At 35.7% G+C, this 17,474-nt stretch overlaps 3 protein-coding genes across 4 annotated transcripts; all 3 read right to left on the reverse strand.

Annotated features, from left to right (window-relative positions):
• Positions 1-1,231: 1,231 nt before the first annotated feature.
• LOC100179546 (NXPE family member 3-like) lies at positions 1,232-6,541 on the reverse strand. 2 transcript variants are annotated; one of them, XM_002120736.3, is made up of 5 exons: positions 6,184-6,541; positions 3,710-3,838; positions 3,393-3,652; positions 2,793-3,062; positions 1,232-2,449 (listed from the first exon to the last, which is right to left on the reverse strand). In XM_002120736.3, the coding sequence occupies exons 1-5, from the start codon at positions 6,187-6,189 to the stop codon at positions 1,435-1,437; spliced, it is 1,680 nt and encodes a 559-aa protein (XP_002120772.1). In that variant the 5' UTR covers positions 6,190-6,541; the 3' UTR covers positions 1,232-1,434. The 2 variants fall into 2 exon arrangements, with proteins under 2 accessions (XP_002120772.1, XP_026695135.1); XM_026839334.1 differs by having other exon boundaries at positions 3,393-3,838.
• Positions 6,542-9,623: 3,082 nt separating this feature from the next.
• On the reverse strand, positions 9,624-15,362 carry LOC100175603 (isocitrate dehydrogenase [NADP], mitochondrial). Its single transcript, XM_002124512.3, has 10 exons — positions 15,087-15,362; positions 14,508-14,602; positions 13,897-14,062; positions 13,223-13,383; positions 12,657-12,803; positions 11,558-11,694; positions 11,083-11,234; positions 10,729-10,841; positions 10,193-10,383; positions 9,624-10,017 (listed from the first exon to the last, which is right to left on the reverse strand). The coding sequence occupies exons 1-10, from the start codon at positions 15,184-15,186 to the stop codon at positions 9,939-9,941; spliced, it is 1,341 nt and encodes a 446-aa protein (XP_002124548.1). The 5' UTR covers positions 15,187-15,362; the 3' UTR covers positions 9,624-9,938.
• Positions 15,363-15,752: 390 nt separating this feature from the next.
• On the reverse strand, positions 15,753-17,238 carry LOC100185812. The gene is made up of 3 exons (XM_002125114.5): positions 17,075-17,238; positions 16,644-16,731; positions 15,753-16,275 (listed from the first exon to the last, which is right to left on the reverse strand). Exons 1-3 carry the CDS (start codon positions 17,135-17,137, stop codon positions 15,968-15,970), a joined length of 459 nt encoding a protein of 152 aa, XP_002125150.1. The 5' UTR covers positions 17,138-17,238; the 3' UTR covers positions 15,753-15,967.
• Between the last annotated feature and the right edge of the window lie 236 nt (positions 17,239-17,474).

A 17,474-nucleotide genomic window follows, 5' to 3' on the forward strand; every position in this document is an offset into this window, starting at 1 on the left:
TCTCACATTTTCAACTTTTCAAAAAATATATTTTTTGAGTTTTGATACAAACACATGGTACCGGTATCATGCGTTGGGGTCAAATCTCACATTTTCAACTTTTGCAAAAAGTATATTTTTTTTGAGTTTTGATATAAACACATGATACCGGTATCATGCGTTCGGGTCCAATCTCACATTTTTGCCTTCCTCGAAAATATATTTTTTTGAGTTTTAGTACACACACATGATACCTGTATCATGCGTTGGGGTCGAACCCATTACCTTTGGGTTCGAGACATGCACGCTAACCAACTGTGCTGCGGCGTCGGACAAATTGAATCGTCTCCTATTAAAATATAAAGTTTTTTTTTTGCTCTCTGTTTTCATCTAGTGGTTAAATAAATTTCGGAACGGTTTATTTTAATTTGTTACGAAAATAAAAATTAAATTGTTAGGAACTTTACCTAAATAAAGATTTGATTCAATTATTATGAACAATACTATTGTACAAATCGTTTCGAGAACGAAAATCTCGAAACAAAATTTTGTTTTTCGGAACGATATTATAAACATTTTAAATTTTTAAAGGCAAAATGCATTAGTGACTTTACCAATAGCCCTGTATTAATTTTTCATCACTTTTATTGTCGTATATACCTAATTGACTTTGCTTTCTAATTGGCAAGGGTGCTAAAACGCAATAGGTGCAATATAGCTTTATTGTTTATTTATAACCACCCATCGGTAACACAATACCTTTGAGTAGCCAAGGAACCATGAATGAAGGTAACTTACTCCATCCTCGCGTGGCTGGAAAACTAACGTTGTTATAACATGAATGTTCATACACTCGTACCAGCCTACGAGTTACCAAGTATGTTACTTTGGGTGACCATCACCCCTCAATTTGAAGTAGAAGCAACAAATCAATTGTTCGTGTACACTTGCGTGTGTGAGATTTTACTTATATTTAATAGAAGGGGGAAGATGGGGCACCTCCAGCCGATAATATCCAAATATCCTGATCGTGTTTTAAACAACCAACAACGGCCTGTGGGAGCCGTGGGGATGCGGTTTTTATAATTTTTTTGTTTAATAACAAATGAGACCAAAAAAGAAAAGGTGTTCCATCTCCCCCCACCCTAATATATAGTATTAGAAGCTACAATGAATTCCAACCCTATAACTCAACTTAGTTACCCCATTTGATTTTCTATGCCTCTAGGCTACATTCTTTAACAGACCTCGATCATTTTGTAAAAGTTTCTTTTATTTGAAAGTATCGAAAATGGAACCATTAAAAACAATGGCATAGTATAATTATTGTTTTCACAATATTTACGAAATACAATAAACGAAATAAAAAAAACTACCTAGAAGCAGCAGCACAATGCAACAAATGGCAATTTAAGAAATATAAATTATTGACTAAATACTAAATCAAAGTCTGTTTTAACAGAAATATGACATAAACAGCCGAATATGATCCCAAACCCTTTCGTCCGTGGGATGTATGTTTTCAAGGTTCGGTAACACGGTGGTCATGGACCACACATCAATAAAACCTACACCCGGTAACGATGCGAATGTTTTTCGGAGGATTTTGTTAAGTCTATAACTATACCATTCTGTTGGCACAACCTTCATCGTATTTCTATGTCTGATGCAACCGCGTATAAATACTTTAACACCGGGTGTGCGTCGCTGGAGTTCAAGTATAGCACTCCTTACAGCTTGTAATCTTTGTATGTAAAAAAGAGGATCTACTAGTTGGAAATGTAAAGCTAGATTTATCACAACTAAAGTATTTTCCCCATTAGCCGTGTCGATTTCTTTTAAAGTATCCACAATAAAAGTATGCGACTCGGGGGGTCCTGGGTTATGTAAAGGTAACCCATGGGCTCTGTAATATACAGTTATGTTATGACTAGGTCTGTATCCAACGCGGGGAACTTGCCATACATCTTGGTTAGGTCTCCCTTGCATTTTGGTCGGGTTGTCGTTTAGTTGTAGATGTTTCTTCAATGCAAAGTACCATTGCCTCATAGTTGAATCGCCAAGACAATAAATCACTTTGTTTTGTAAGCATTGTTCCGGCGGCAATGTGGCAACGCGTGGTTCGCATTGAAGAGATTGCCACTGACCGTTCAGATAAAATCCGCTTTGAAATCCAGCTTTATTTTCAAATGATCTTTCTGACACGCCAGATTCCGTTTCACATCTAGGTAAGTTTTTTAATATATCGCTCGTATACGTGGAATCCTTAACTTGAAATACATTGCCTTGCATTTGTATTGGGACTTTGAAATTAGTTGCTGGGTCAAACAGTGGGGTTGTTCCAACAAACGAAACTCGGTTGTCGTATCTGGTTTCCGTATAAGTTACATCGGGACAGTTTCCTGCACTGTCGGAATAACAAAACCACGAAGAACCTTTTTCCGGGTGGGAAAGATTGCACAAGGGACGACTGCGAAAAAAGTGGGATAAGATAAATGAATGTAAATTACTTTATCCCTGCGTGGCTGAAAACTACTAACGTTAGAACACATTACACGGGTGTTTCGCACTATACCCATAGTATCAGCTTACGAGTTGGTGATTATTATTTTTTTATTATTTTATGCATGTCTGACAATTTAGACAATCCATTAATAACCACAGGACTGCAGCCTGCAGCAGTTGCCGAAAGGTAGCCCAACCAAAGACACATACATCCACAATGGTAGCAGCGATGAGCCTTGAGACCAGAACCTCTGTGAGTTAAAGGCTGGCGCGCTAACCAACTGTGATGATCAGTAAGTTATATGTACCTCGGATTCGGCTTTAAGCCAACATTACAGTCCACTTCCTCTCCAGAGGGATATGTGGAAACAAAGTGAATGTCCTTGGCGGAGCTTGCTGCACTTTCCAAAGCAAGCGCCACAACTGCTTCGCTTGAATGTACAAGGTCCACGAACAACGTTGAATTACCCGGCCACAGCAGTGGGGCGGACGCTGTGTAAAATCCATTGCCGTGATCAATTATGTCACACGCTAAACCGGTGTTCAATATATCGCCCTCCTCACTTGTGCTCATTAATCTGAAGACGACAGTCAAATCAATGATGGAAGAATAAAACTTGCTATATATCCTCGCGTGGCCGGAAAACGACAATGATTATAACATGGGTGTTCTGTTTCAAACACCTCGTGCCACAGCTTACAAGTTACCATGTGTGTTACTTTTTTTTCATTTTTCGTGTGGCTGATAATTTGGACAATCTATTAGTGGCCACTGGGTTATTGGAGCAATTGCCGTTATAGGCGTCTTGGCCAAGGACACAAACGCCCACAATGGTAGCAGCGACGAGGTTTCAACCCATAAGCTACATTTTAAAAAAGTAAATAAAAGGGTTTTAAATTTAATCAACCTGCAGTAAAAGTAATCCCCGCCATGTTGTTTCCTCTCTCCCAGTCCATTCTTTGCTTCTATAGTTGCGACAACAGTATCCCCCACTATGTATCCTTCAGCACGATTCTTTACCGAAAGTTTTGTTAAATTGGCGGACGTCGTTTTTGTAATAGGCGCTGGCCATTTCAACTTGTTGTCTTCTATTAATCTTAACAGTGCATCCACCTCGGGATAAAAAGTTCTCCATATTTTAGATCCAAACGGAATTTTTAGATACTGCTGTAGTAAATTTTGAAAATTAACTATAACTGACTCTGAGTGTTTTACCTCACCAACCCTTTTGTTTGGCTCAAAATTGGTCGAAATATTTGTCTTTTCAGAGATAAGGTAAGTCGCAAATAAACCTAAAATGGTCAGACAGATAAATATGGCATATTTGCGAGAAGACATCATCTCCATAGCAACCTAAAAAATAAAACATAATCTGATTTTAGTCTTGAGTTGTAGTACTGTGTGAAAAGATGGACACTTTTTGCACATTAGATCCAAATATCCTGATCGAGTTTTAAACAATTAATTGGAGTCACGAGAATACGGTTTTATAATTCCTTAAAAGTTCGTTGTTTACTACCAATTTGGACGAGAAAGTGGAACAAAAATTAGTCCCATCTTCCCCATCCAATTATATATAAAAATGACAAGCGCACTCTTTACTGTACCATTTCAACACGACCTGTACCGATAACCTACTGCCTATAGCTACAGAACAACAAAACATTATATGGTATATTGCAAAACACACAACCATGGTTGGACCTTTCATGGACATGTTCTGATGTGTAGTTTTTGTAAATGATTAAGTCATCGAACAAGTGTGTACTAGGTTCGTGGGTTGTAGCATATGACCAGGCACAGGTATGATTGCGAAACACATAACACATATAGTAGGGTGGGGGAAAGCTGATCACCTTTAGCACAAAATATCTAAATATCGGGTACGCTCAAACGATTAACTATAGGAGTCGGGTACGCTCAAACAAGAGTCTATAGGAGTCGTGAGAATATATAATTCTTTCAATGTTTTTTGTTTACTACTAAATTGAACGAAACAATAGAATGAACAGGTGTCCTATCTTTCACCACCCTGCCATATGCGGTAGTATGGGCAAACACAAATAACAAAACCCGTCACCCTATATGTATCTGAGTTCTGTCCTTTCCCTGTACTTTCATAATTATTTAGACTAACTATCAAAACACGCAAACTGATTAAATACAACATTGTAACTTTAACAGAAAAATAAGATACTAATTAAATCGGTTTGGGCCTATAGCATATACAATAAACTTCCTTCTAATTACAAAGAAACTCCCATTGTTTTGTTTTAAACCATGCAGTCAGACCTCACGCCACATTTTTCCTAACTGACACGCGACGTATAATTCTTACACTGAATGCACATTAGATAGTAAATATTCGGAAGGATGTTGTACACAGAGGCATAGAAATACCGAGTAGTCCAACCCATTGTTACGTAAAACACAAATTGAACGGCAATTTGGGTCCAAAATAACACAGTAGGTATAGGGAAAATGTATGTTTTTCGGTAAATTACAGAAAAACTTGGGCCAAAAAACAAATTTAAAGGTTGAAAAATGTAAAAAACATGTGTTATTTGTTTTCTGTGTCAAAAAAAGTCAAAAATTAGAATTAGAAGCGGTTGATTTGCGACATTTTAGCCATTTAATGCGGCTAAATTTATACATTTTTTCTAAAAAATGTTTGGTAAGGTAAATAGAAGCTGTTTTACACCTTCCCACAATAGGAAAACACAAACAAAACTTAACAAGTTCGTTTAAACCCATTGTCAAAGTCACCACTTTTGCTCTATTTTGGACACACATAGACGGCAGTTGGACTACTCGGTGTTTATACGACTCTGGTTGTACAAACAGTTTATGTGCCGAGACCAAACAACCCCGTTCAATTGACCCATTAAGGGACGAACAAGCTAGTTATTTTTTGTGCTTCTTATTTTCTTTTCCGTAAGTTATAGTACGGTAGGGGAAGACGGGACGCCTTTAGCACATAATATCGAAACATAATATCGAAACCCCTAACCCTAAACATGTTTTAAACGATTAACAACGGTCTGTGGGAGTCGTAAGAATACGTTTTTTCTTTTAATTTGTTAAGCGCTTTTTGTTTACTACCAAATTGGACGGGAAAACAGAATAATAAAAAGGTGTCCCATCTTTTTCCACTGTACTATATAAACATAAAATTCTCGATGGTGAAAATCTATTTTGTCAATTTAACTAATTTTGTGAAATATGATAGACTACACGGTTTTATATTACAAATAACAAACGTCGTCAGTTTTTATACAATGTTGTCAGTTGGTACAGGATCTGGTACTACAAAAGCGTAACAGAAAAAATTCAAGTCGAAATGATTGGATAATAAGAGTTATTTTATATATCTTCTGCCTAAATGACATCGTCAGTCTCTTGTTTAAAAACAAACAAAATAGCATAAACTCGTGTCAAGCAAGCTACATTAACTGTACTATGGCTATGGGTACGACATACAAAAATAATCGTGTATTTACTTCTTACGCGAATTACACATCTGCCGTTATTTTCAGTTACCCATAAAAATGTTTACTCGGCTTAAGCTAACACTAGTTTGTAGACACAGGGACTTCATAACGTATAGATACTAGAATAACTAGATAGACACAATTACATATACTATTACTAAAAACAGATTTAAGAAATCTAGATTGTAGAAGTTTAAAACAACTTACTTTCATGCTATGGCTATTACACAGCTCAACTGGGTTATTGTAGCTGTTTCGCAAGTAATACCGTGACACAGAACAGCCAGTTTCTTTAAACTGACACCTAAATACTTCGTACTATCACTGCCTACCAGCAATTTGTAACAGTTATCACTGACCGGTTTCGTTTAGGCGGGAAAAGGCAATTTTTGAGTAATAATGTATAATAAACAAACCTATTACACGATAATACAGTACTGTAGTTTATAAGAATTTTCGTACAGCAACCTAAAAGTCAGAGAGTACATTTGAGTTAAATTATCCAATAAAACCTAAAGCAGCTTTCAGTTACTAATACCCTTTTTGCATGGTCACTTTTATGCGCGTAAGTACTCGCATATTTACTCGCAAAAAGTTAACACACATAACGTCATAAGCGTGTCATCTGCTGTAGGAGGTTGGTTGTTACTCGCATAATGCGAGTAAAGAAAAGTAAGGTGAAAGTACGCAGTTTTACTTTTAAGAGCCTAATCTTTTTCGGGTATTAATTTTATAGCTTTTCGATAGTAATAGCACCATAAAGTATTAAAACTTATTTTATAAACTAGATTTAATAATATTGCGGTAAAATAAGCTTACTCAATATTGATACGCGCATAAACCAATGACCATGCAAAATGGGTATAATATACTGTTACTGATAGTTTATATAGGTTAAAAAATTTCACGCTGCTTCAGTGCTTTTACATAAAGAAACTATTGTTATATAGTCTTTAGTCGCCAAATTGGCGGTTTGGTAAGAGAGCGTTCTTTTACTTTTAGAAAAAAGAGAATAAGCCTACTCTGTAATGCAGGGACGTGGACAGTAGACACCTAAAGCCAGAATGGCCGAGAATAAAAGAAACGCTATATACCTTATTTTAGCGGGGGCTGTGCCGCTGTGGGATACGCTCATTGCTTTTGTAGCTGTAACCTGAAACCAGCATCCTTTCTTGAGCTCTCGATCGCCAAGCTGGTTAATCAGGCTGCGGCTATTCGAAAACCAACATATATTACATTGAGCTCGCACCAGTCAAGCCAGTTGATCCACAAAGTAACTTGCTAATTCGAAAGCTGGCACGAAATGTATGAAACAGAACACCCGTGTTTAACGACTGTCGTCTTCCGTCGACGCGAGGATTAAGTAAGTAAGTTACATGTATGGCTGTCCATTCTAAATACAGTACACACTGAGCTCGCGACCGTCAAGTCAGTTGTTTAGGGTTTTTCATTCTAAGCACAGTACAATTTTAATTCTAAAGTTTCATAAGGTTCTGAAGTTTGATAAGAAAAAAAAACAGTATTGCACCTGCTGCAATTCTAAGTGACGCCACATTACGTATCACACCACTTAATCATTCAATGCCAACGATCCGGATACAATTGTTCTCAATGATACCCTATTGAGCCAACGGTCTCGACGTTGGTCTCTACTAACATCTGTATTCAGCGTTTTTGGCGGCGTTATAACTTGCCTTGAAATGGTGCGTCTCATATTTTACGAATCAGTTGGTTATACCAGTACTACAGTAATTACAGCTCAAGTTAAACGGATTTGCTGTAATTTTCTACAATTTACATTTTTCCGAACCATGAAACGCAAAACTTATTTATAACTAAATCCCTAAACAAAAAGAAAACAAGTCTTTTTTCTATCGGTATCTAAAACTGAATGGAAAACCTAAGAACTAAACTAACTACACCAATTAACATACGGCTTATAGCTGGCAGGTACTAACAGCTGATTTTAAACAGATGCCCAGGCGAGCTAACACAGCGCTTTTCCGAATCGGAATGCAGGGATAATTGACCGCAGTTAATAATTACCATTCGAGGAAGAAACTCAACAAATTGAAATAATTTATAACTACTATAACATTGCGGCTTTGATTTGTAGGCTCCATAGCAATCGAACTACGCTATACAATGTCAATATCTCATATTAATTAAGCACCAATAAGTAAATATTGCGTGCTAGCAACTACACATTACATTCGCAGTTCAAAAAGAACAAACATTATATGATATCGTTATAGGCACCACTTACAGCATAAAAGGAGCCCGAGGCGTTTTGTCCTTCTTACCTAAATTCGCAATACATAGCAAAATATATTCAGTTTACGGGTATGGTTGTTCTGAACACAAAGTTACCTATAGTAGGGTGGGGGGTATGCTGGGACACCTTTTTAATCCCTTTTCTCGTTCCATTTGGTAGTAAACAAAGAATACATTCAAAGAATTATAAAACCGTATATTCGCGACTTCCATAGACCATTGTTAAATGTTTAAAACACAATCAGGATATTAAGATATTATGCGCTAAAGGTGTCCCATCTTCTCCCACGCTACTATAAGTAATATGTCATAACTGCAAAACGGACACAAGGTGTATGTATAAACACTTGTGTTATGACGACTGGCAAATACGAGACGTGGTTCCTGAAGCATGTCACACCTAAACTGCATTGTAGACTAGCATTGCTCGTTTTCATGCACCGCTTTTTACAACGGAGTTCTCCTAACATACAACGTATATAGTATGCTATTACTTGGATTCCTTTAGGCGAGGAAAAAAGAGCGGCGAGGCGCGCTTGCCACAATTCGGTCTTGACCATGGATACCTAAACATAGGCATAGATATGTATGGTATTACGAACATTGTACTACGTATACCGAAACAGGGGATAAGATGGCTTTTGTATTCAATGCAAAAGCCATATAGAAACTGTAAAAGATAGCCCTGTTCGAGCTAAATACCAAAGACAGGAAAAGATTGTTAAGCAGAAGCATTTACCCTTTATAGAGAAACGGACCCTGGTTTCGGACTATGCGAGTTAGTCGTATTGCTTCAAACCTTCTCAGTGCACAACATAGGAAAACGAACAGGTGCAGTCGGCCTACATCGTTGCCCCATATGTTAAACTGTACAAATGTGGAAAGCGTGTTTTTTAACATTTAAAATGTATTATTATTGTGATGTCGCTCGGTCATTTTTGAATAATCCTGGTTGTTTGCTCAAGTATCCGGCGCCGTGGCATAGTGAATAGCGCGCCTGCCTGTAACTAATATGTAATGGGTTCAAGGCTGGTTGCTGCTACCATTGTGGGTGTATGTGTCCTTGGGCATAACACTTAACGACAATTGCTTCAACCCAGTGGTCACTAATGGGTTGTCCAAATTATCAGCCATACATAAAAACATCCAAAAAAATAATTACCCACAAAGTAACATACATGGTAAGTCGTAAGCTGGCACGAGGTGTTAAATCCGTGTAATAAACAACGACTGTCGTTTTCCGGCCACGCGAGGATAAAGTTACATTCATTCATTCAAGTACAAAACAGTAACCCCTTACACGATTTTTCCTCACTATATAAAATATCATCCGATCAAAAAGAACTAACAAGGACTCAAGATTCGAATGGTAGTTTTTTATTTGCTCCTTTAATAAAACCTGCTTGAAAAGTTTTTTGACACCGATCAATAAACAGCATCATAAAAACAAGGCACGAAATGAAATAAAACCTGAAATTCGCCCAAAAATTTCATTCTATGCGGCAAATAGCACAATTATCCCTTTTCTAAAACAAATGAGAAAACTACAGGTATAGAATTAATTTGACAGTGATTTTTTTCCCATTACCTAATTGTTATGCTGGTAATAGGTGAAGTGGTTAGACAGCAGATATACGATTTAAAACTGATCATTATTATTTAAAAACGGTTGGATTAAATTTAATAATTTAAAGCGCCTTTTTCAAGCCTTCTTCCACAGCTTGCAGATAGTCTGTTGTTATGACGTAATGCTCATTGAGTTTAACACTGAAAATAAAAGAATAAAGTTAAATTAGTAACAGAATTTACATTTATGGTAACTTTTAACATGCATGAGGTGTATAAAACACAACACGTGTGATATACCCTAATTACCCTGCTTCCCTGGAAACTAAAGCCTATGTAAAAGCTACAACTACTGAAAAAAAAGTTTTAAACTTACTTTTTAAGGCCATGAATACAGCCTGCTAGATCCTTTGTCATGACTCCATTATTAACCGTATCTACGCAAACCTTTTCCAAAGTTTGGCAAAATTTAACCAGGTCCGGATTACCGTCGAGTTTGCCTCTGTGTTCAAGACCACGAGTCCATGCAAAGATGGAAGCGATGGGATTCGTGCTGGTTGGGTTGCCCTATTATTGAAACGTTATGCACAAACCAAAGTTATCATATAATAGGTTTTGTACACAGGCACAAAACCAAGAGTGGCAAAATACATTTTTGCGCTGCAACAATTAGTAAACATTCAAACCAATAAGTTGGATTTGTTTCACAGGAATCTACAACCAGCTTTGCCCCCTTGTTTCATTTTAAAAATAAGTTGCACATTCATATTGAACAAATTTGGTTCCAATGTTTTCTGATTATTGAAGAGCAAAAATTTTAGGGTAGACCCAACATCCCAGCCACCCCAGGCTTGGCGCCTATATCATCACAATGCTTGGAATTAATACAAATCCGAACATATTGTTACCGACCTTCTGATGTTCCCTGTAATGTCGGGTAACCGTGCCATGGGCGGCTTCAGATTCAACAGTTTTCCCATCAGGACAAACCAACACGCTAGTCATCAAACCAAGGGAACCAAAACCTTGTATACAACAATATATATATGCATGCATATTCCATTCATATATATACGAGTTTAAATTATCACAATTGATTGACACTTAGGCATGTTTGGTGCCAAAGTTACAATGGTTAAGAATAGTCACCTCTAGTCCTGAGCAGCAAGTGGAATTACGTAACAAAATAAAAGTGATATAACGACTGTAACGAAATTCATTGAAGCAATACAGGTTGATTTACCATGCAAGTAACACAAACTTTACCTTGAGCCAGGATATCTGATTGAACATCCCCATCATAGTTCTTACACGCCCATACAAATGCACCGGATGATTTAAGAACCTGGGCTACCATATCATCAATAAGTCTGTGTTCGTACCACATACCGTTGGCATCAAAATCTTTCTTGTAATTCCTGTGTAACAAAAAAAGGTAGAATGTTTACCACAGTTGTTAAACGCATGAACAAAATAAACATAAAAACCTGAATAAACCAGAACAATTTTACTAAACAAGTGTAATTTTTAGCACTTTCTCATTTTTGACAAAATTTTAAAATATTTATTTAAAAAATTGTACCATTTCACTAATATAAGACATACTGATTGCTAGTTTCAATGAAAATATTTTTAAACTTGTTTTTTTTTAGACCGTTTTCATTTAACAGATGTAGTTTTAGTTTTTTTTCGTTTTATGGTAAAATTTCCAATATATTTTTTTACAAATTGCATCCCTTACTTTTGGAAAACATCTTCAAAGATGTCCTTGAACCTTCCGTCATATTTCTTCATGATTGTATTCTTAGTGCTCATATAGAGAGGCCATTTCTTTTGCAAAGCAACTTGCATGCAACTGTGGGCAAAGTCGGTGATCGACTGAAAATGGAAAAATGTTAAAATACCTTTTTATTCACATGATGTTGCAAAATATAACTGTCTTAGTTTTATATAAATATGTACATATATATAAATAAATAACCCAAAACAATTTTTCATAGAATATGTTTTTGTATAGTGGTTGGGGTAAGAAGGTTCATTTTAATATTCTCATTCTTTCGTTCCAATTAGTAATAATAATAACAAAGAATATTTACAGAATTATTATAACTAAATCCTCACAACTAGTGATTAGGAAACCTGGGATATTGTATCTTATATGGTAACAGTACCCAACCCCACAGCATAAAACAAAACATACAAGGATGTTAACAATTGAAAAGACGCGACTACCAATCCATTGACACTCAAGTCTTCTCATTCCCAAGTGTTGTTCTATTTATAATTTTTTAACAAAAGGTTTGCAACCTTTTCCACTTTTGTTGGGTACAAACTGGGCCATACAAATAAAACAAAGGATTCGTTTCATCAAGGTAGGTCAAAACATAATTCATTTGGACCAAACACAATTGAATTATTATCAATTGTGACTACTTTTTAATATACCATGTAGTCATGTACACACTACCAAATAACTTACAACTTTACAAAAAAGTCATACATTTTTAATTTATATAGAAAATTAAAAACAGAATTTAGTATTTTGCTGCTAGCTTAAAATGATCCTTTAGCCTATTAAAAATATTTAAAATTCAAAATTTAAAACACTCACAGAATCTTATATATATTAATAACACATAACTCACAGCTTGAGTACTGTACAAAAGTTTTTAAATACTTGCACATCTTGATTTGTAAAGGAAAAAAAAACTATAGAATTTAGTATTTTACCGCTATCTTTAAAATTCTGTTGCCTTTAAGTTTAAATCACGTGCAAAAAACAGTTTTGAAAAAAAACACACAAAATTTCTATCCTATGTAATTAAGTTTTCATAACTCACAGCATCAGTGTTGTACATGGCCATGCCAACACCACCACCATCCTTGAAGTCATACACTTCCATATTAACAGGTGCACCACCATTAGCAGGTGTGTAGGTTAGGTCAAGCTTTCCTGGTCCTGGGGCTACGAAGTCAGTAGCTTTGTACTGCAACGTAAAAAAATGAAAATGTAAAACTATGACCAAGTAATTTTCTACTACACTCACATAAGAAAAATGGAAACACTATAAAACTAAATAATATTCTAGAATGTATACATGAAAAATGAAGTTCTGTACCAAACCTTGGAATGCACAATTAAAGAAGACAGGATTTAAACATTCTCACAACTGGTATAATAAATCTAACATGTTAGGAGTGCGTAAGTAAGCCAACATGCCACCGGAGATTTAAACACTGAGTCGGGTGACATATATAATGTATTAAAATGGCTTCTACTACACTGATGTGGGCGCCAAGAGAAACAAGTATATATTGGCAATTAAAAACGACACCCTTTATGCTTAAATTAAAAAACGGCACCCTTTATGCTTAAATTAAAAAATGCCACCTTTTATGCTCCCACCTGATCACCATGTGCATGTCTTCCTATCACGATTGGCTCTTCCCAACCAGGAACCAACCTCGGGACAACTTTGCACATGATCGGTTCACGGAAGACGGTTCCTCCCAAGATGTTACGGATCGTTCCGTTCGGACTTTTCCACATTTGTTTCAAGTTGAACTCTGTGGGGAAAATCAGATATTAAAAAATTGCAAGAACAAATTAAAATATTATAAGAAAGTAATGCAAAAATACAACAAAAGCAATCAATAATAGTGATCACAACTCACAAGTGATATGTTTTAAGATGGCAATTTAAAATAACATATTTAAACAATGCAAAAATCTAGCATAAGCAATGAACAAGAGTGTTCCAAATTCCAATGTAAAAGAGACCTACCAAAACAGTGTTATAAATAGTTCTATTTCTATATTTGTCATACATAATATAGTAAATATTGTGCAGAATCTGTTTGTAAGCTGTATTGTATGTTACTATCTTATACCAATAAAATATGAGCTACTAAATTTACATAAAGTATTGAGAAATTAATAAACTTATTAATAAAAACCTTTTGCAAGTACAGCAAAATAAATTACACTTTGCCGCCTATGTGATAAAAACAAACGCTTATGCTGATAATGCAAACAAAGCAGTATTGACATAAGATCAAGATACACAATACATTACACACCCACAACTCTGTCTTCATCAGGAGTAATAGTTGCACATTTCACAGCAACGTTGTATTTCAAGGTTGCTAATGCTGAGTCAATGGTAACTTGGTCATCGGTCTGGTCTCGATATTCCATTCCAAGATCATAGTATTTCAAATCAACTTTCATGTAAGGCAAGATAAGCTGAATATAAATAAGTTTGCTTTAAATTTTAACACTGGCCATTAAAAGCTTAGGAAAAATTAGCACAATATTGACTTTACTAATCTATATATGACATATTACATGCATTTTCAACATAGAATGTTTAGATAATTTCTTTATAACGTAATAGGATAGTCCTGGATTCAAAAACATTTCCACACTGCTGATTTCTTACTATTTGCCTACCAGATTTGCACCACCTGCAATAATTTCACTAAAAAAATGTGTTTGGTATTAATATTCTTTCCTATAGTGCAAATAAAAAGTTTAAACTAACTGAAATGCTTACAAATGTGTGGTTGCCACAACTTCACATCAACCGTTTGAACCTTGTGCCAGAAATATATGAAGTTTTTTAAACCTGATTAACTAGCATAATATTACCTTTTTTATCATAATATAAAACTATTCTAACATATATTACCTTTTCTCTTATCATTTCCCAGATGATTCTTGTCATTTCATCTCCGTCCATCTCCACAACGGGATTCGCAACTTGAATTCGCTTGTCAGTTGTATCTGGAACAAGCAGGGAAAAGTTATATTCATATTCCTACTGGGTGTTCTGTAAATTACTAGGTCTAATGATTAGCCAGTCTGAAAAAAGGTACTAACTAGAATGCTTGTGCAAGATGATCATTTTTTCAAGTGCAGTGAACGCTTTCTATTATTAAAAATTGGCAAGTAGCATTGACACGTTCATTTCCAAGCCATATTAGGAAATAACTTAAATTGACACAGATTGGTTTCTTTTTTGATTATTTCAGGGTATAACCACACAGAACAAAATCTCAGGAAGCCCCTTATATACTACATTTCATAATGAGTTAACATAACGCATATTTACGCAATATCACCTACAAAGTAACATACATGGTAACTCGTAAGCTGGCACGAGGTGTATATAGTATATGTGAACATCCGTGTTATAACGACTGTCGTTTTTAGGCCACGCAAGGACAAAGTAAGTTACATTCATGTTCTTAGTTTATAATGTACTTACATTGTCTTTGTACATGTTTGTTGTTCATTCCATATACAGAAGCTAGGTTAGTGCATTGGCGAAGTTTACTGAAAACTTGTTGGCATTTTGAAAGAGCCATGGTGTACAGATTGATTTACAGTTTTTTTTGGTTTTAAACAATAAAACGACAAACTGCGAGCCATATAAACATAAATAACCATTTTGTCATTAAAACTATAGTAAATAAAATAAAACTATCGGACTTCAGCAGCACAATATTTCGGGATCCTACATTCCTACGTGTTCCAAATAAACTTTACCTTCTGCATTTAAAGCAAAAGTTACAAAAACATACATTAATATTCTTAATCATAGGATTCCCTTCACATCGAACTGTAGCGAAGTAATACACACCGTCCTCTGCGTAACCTTTACTCTTCTAACAAACAACGCGACGCACATTTTTCTATAGGGACTCGTAGTTAAACTGGCTACGTTCATGACACGTCATTACACTAAGTTGCCACAAGTGCTTTTCAAAGAGCTGTTGGCGTTTTGATCGTTTTTTACAAATTCTACAGCTATCCTTCTAATTATATAGCCAAGGGGCAGTTTTTTATACAGCTAGAAGCATTTTAAAATCTCTTGTTTTCTGACTTTGCGAATGAAAGCAATTAAACATTGCTCAAAATCAAATAAAAGTAATTGATTTTTGTCAACTTTCCAGTTGGGTGTATTCGTTTTGTTTCAACTGTGTACACAAAATGTATGAAGTAAGAACTAACAAAGAAGAAATGGTAAAATTGCCGTGTACTGCGGGTTAGGCTTACATGGCATTAATAGAAAAAAAAGTAAATGAAATATATTAAACACAAATAAAGCATTGAAATTCGTTTAAAATCTGCTTAAAAAAACATAAATTATACAAAGTAAATGCAAGTTGCTAATCCCATTGAAACAAGTAATTTAAAGCATTTTCTGCTAGAGTATACCCTTGGAAAGCGAATAAATCCAGCCAACCAAATGAGTACCAAAACCCCTGCGCATAATTTCAACGCTATTTTCAGCGGTTGCGATGTAGGTTCGCATATCTTGCAACTTAACATGCAATGTTTACGCATCCACTTTACATATTGCTTCCCCTTTTCCTCGTTGTCGCAAAATCCCATCTCTGCCCAAACGGGACAGTCTTCCACAAACGTTGGGTTGTCTGCACATTCGCCGTCAGCTAGAAAAAATAACTTGCATATATATATATATATATATATATATATATATATATAAAATAACTTGCAGTAGGGTGGAAGAAGATGGGACACCTTTTGTTCTATTTTCTCGTCCGATTTGACAGTAAACAAAGAATAGTCAAAGAATTATAAAACCTTATATCCCCACGACTGTCATAGGCTGTTGCCAATTATTTAAAACAAGATCAGAACATTCGGATATCATCTGCTAAAAATGTCCCATCTTACACCACTGTATTACATTTTCTGATTTGAACACATTCCTATATAAATTAATGTAGTCGCCTTTATTATCCACTTGTTTATCGTTATACTCATTGCTGTGTTATTTTGTAAACAAAATTCTTACCTGTCCAATACTCTGGGGGAACTGGAGGGAAAACGACGTCCTTTGAAAATTTCGGAGATTTTTCAACCTGGTCATTGTTGCTATTCACCTGCCAAATAAATGAGCACATTCACTTAACATATGTTCACAAAAATTTAAACATTCCTTTAAAGAGAAATAGCTTTCACTTTGGGCAGCGCTATTAAGGCGTGAGAGGACACTTTTGACACATTTTATCCAAATTATTGTTTGTGTTTTTTGGTAATTTGTGTTACAATTACCAATGGTCTATGTGTGGGTCGCGTAAGGATATGGTTTTATAGTTCTTCGAAGTTCGAATATTCTTTGTTAGCTACCGAATGGGACGAGAAAATAGAATGAAAAAATGTTCCATCTTTCCCCACTCTACTATACACATAAGGATAAAACATTTGCTTAACATTTGGGCTTACCTTGGATGATTCGGCGACAAATATGTGATAATTCACACACATGATCATAACGAACAGCTTCATACTGCGGAACTATATCTTCCCACTTGTAAGCTTCTTCAGCTATTTGGCAAGCGAGCTTTGTACAGCCTTTGCCAGTCACGAGTGTGCAATATTAAACTATGCGTTGCTATATATATATCGCAGCATGGAAGCAACTCTGAGTTTTGCCCTGGGGCGGCATACGTGTATATGCGCAATCAGATTATACAGGGGTGTACGATTACACGGTGCCTGTTCTTCAGGAGATCCGGTGTTGTGGAATTGCGTGTTCATGCCGTTGTATTTATGTTTCGTTAAAAGTTTGCGGGGATATTCAATAAAATGTGCTAGTATTAGCGCATTACGAAGAATACACATA

This window comes from Ciona intestinalis, unplaced genomic scaffold (genome assembly GCF_000224145.3).
Source record: "Ciona intestinalis unplaced genomic scaffold, KH HT000184.2, whole genome shotgun sequence".
Lineage (NCBI taxonomy): Eukaryota > Metazoa > Chordata > Ascidiacea > Phlebobranchia > Cionidae > Ciona > Ciona intestinalis.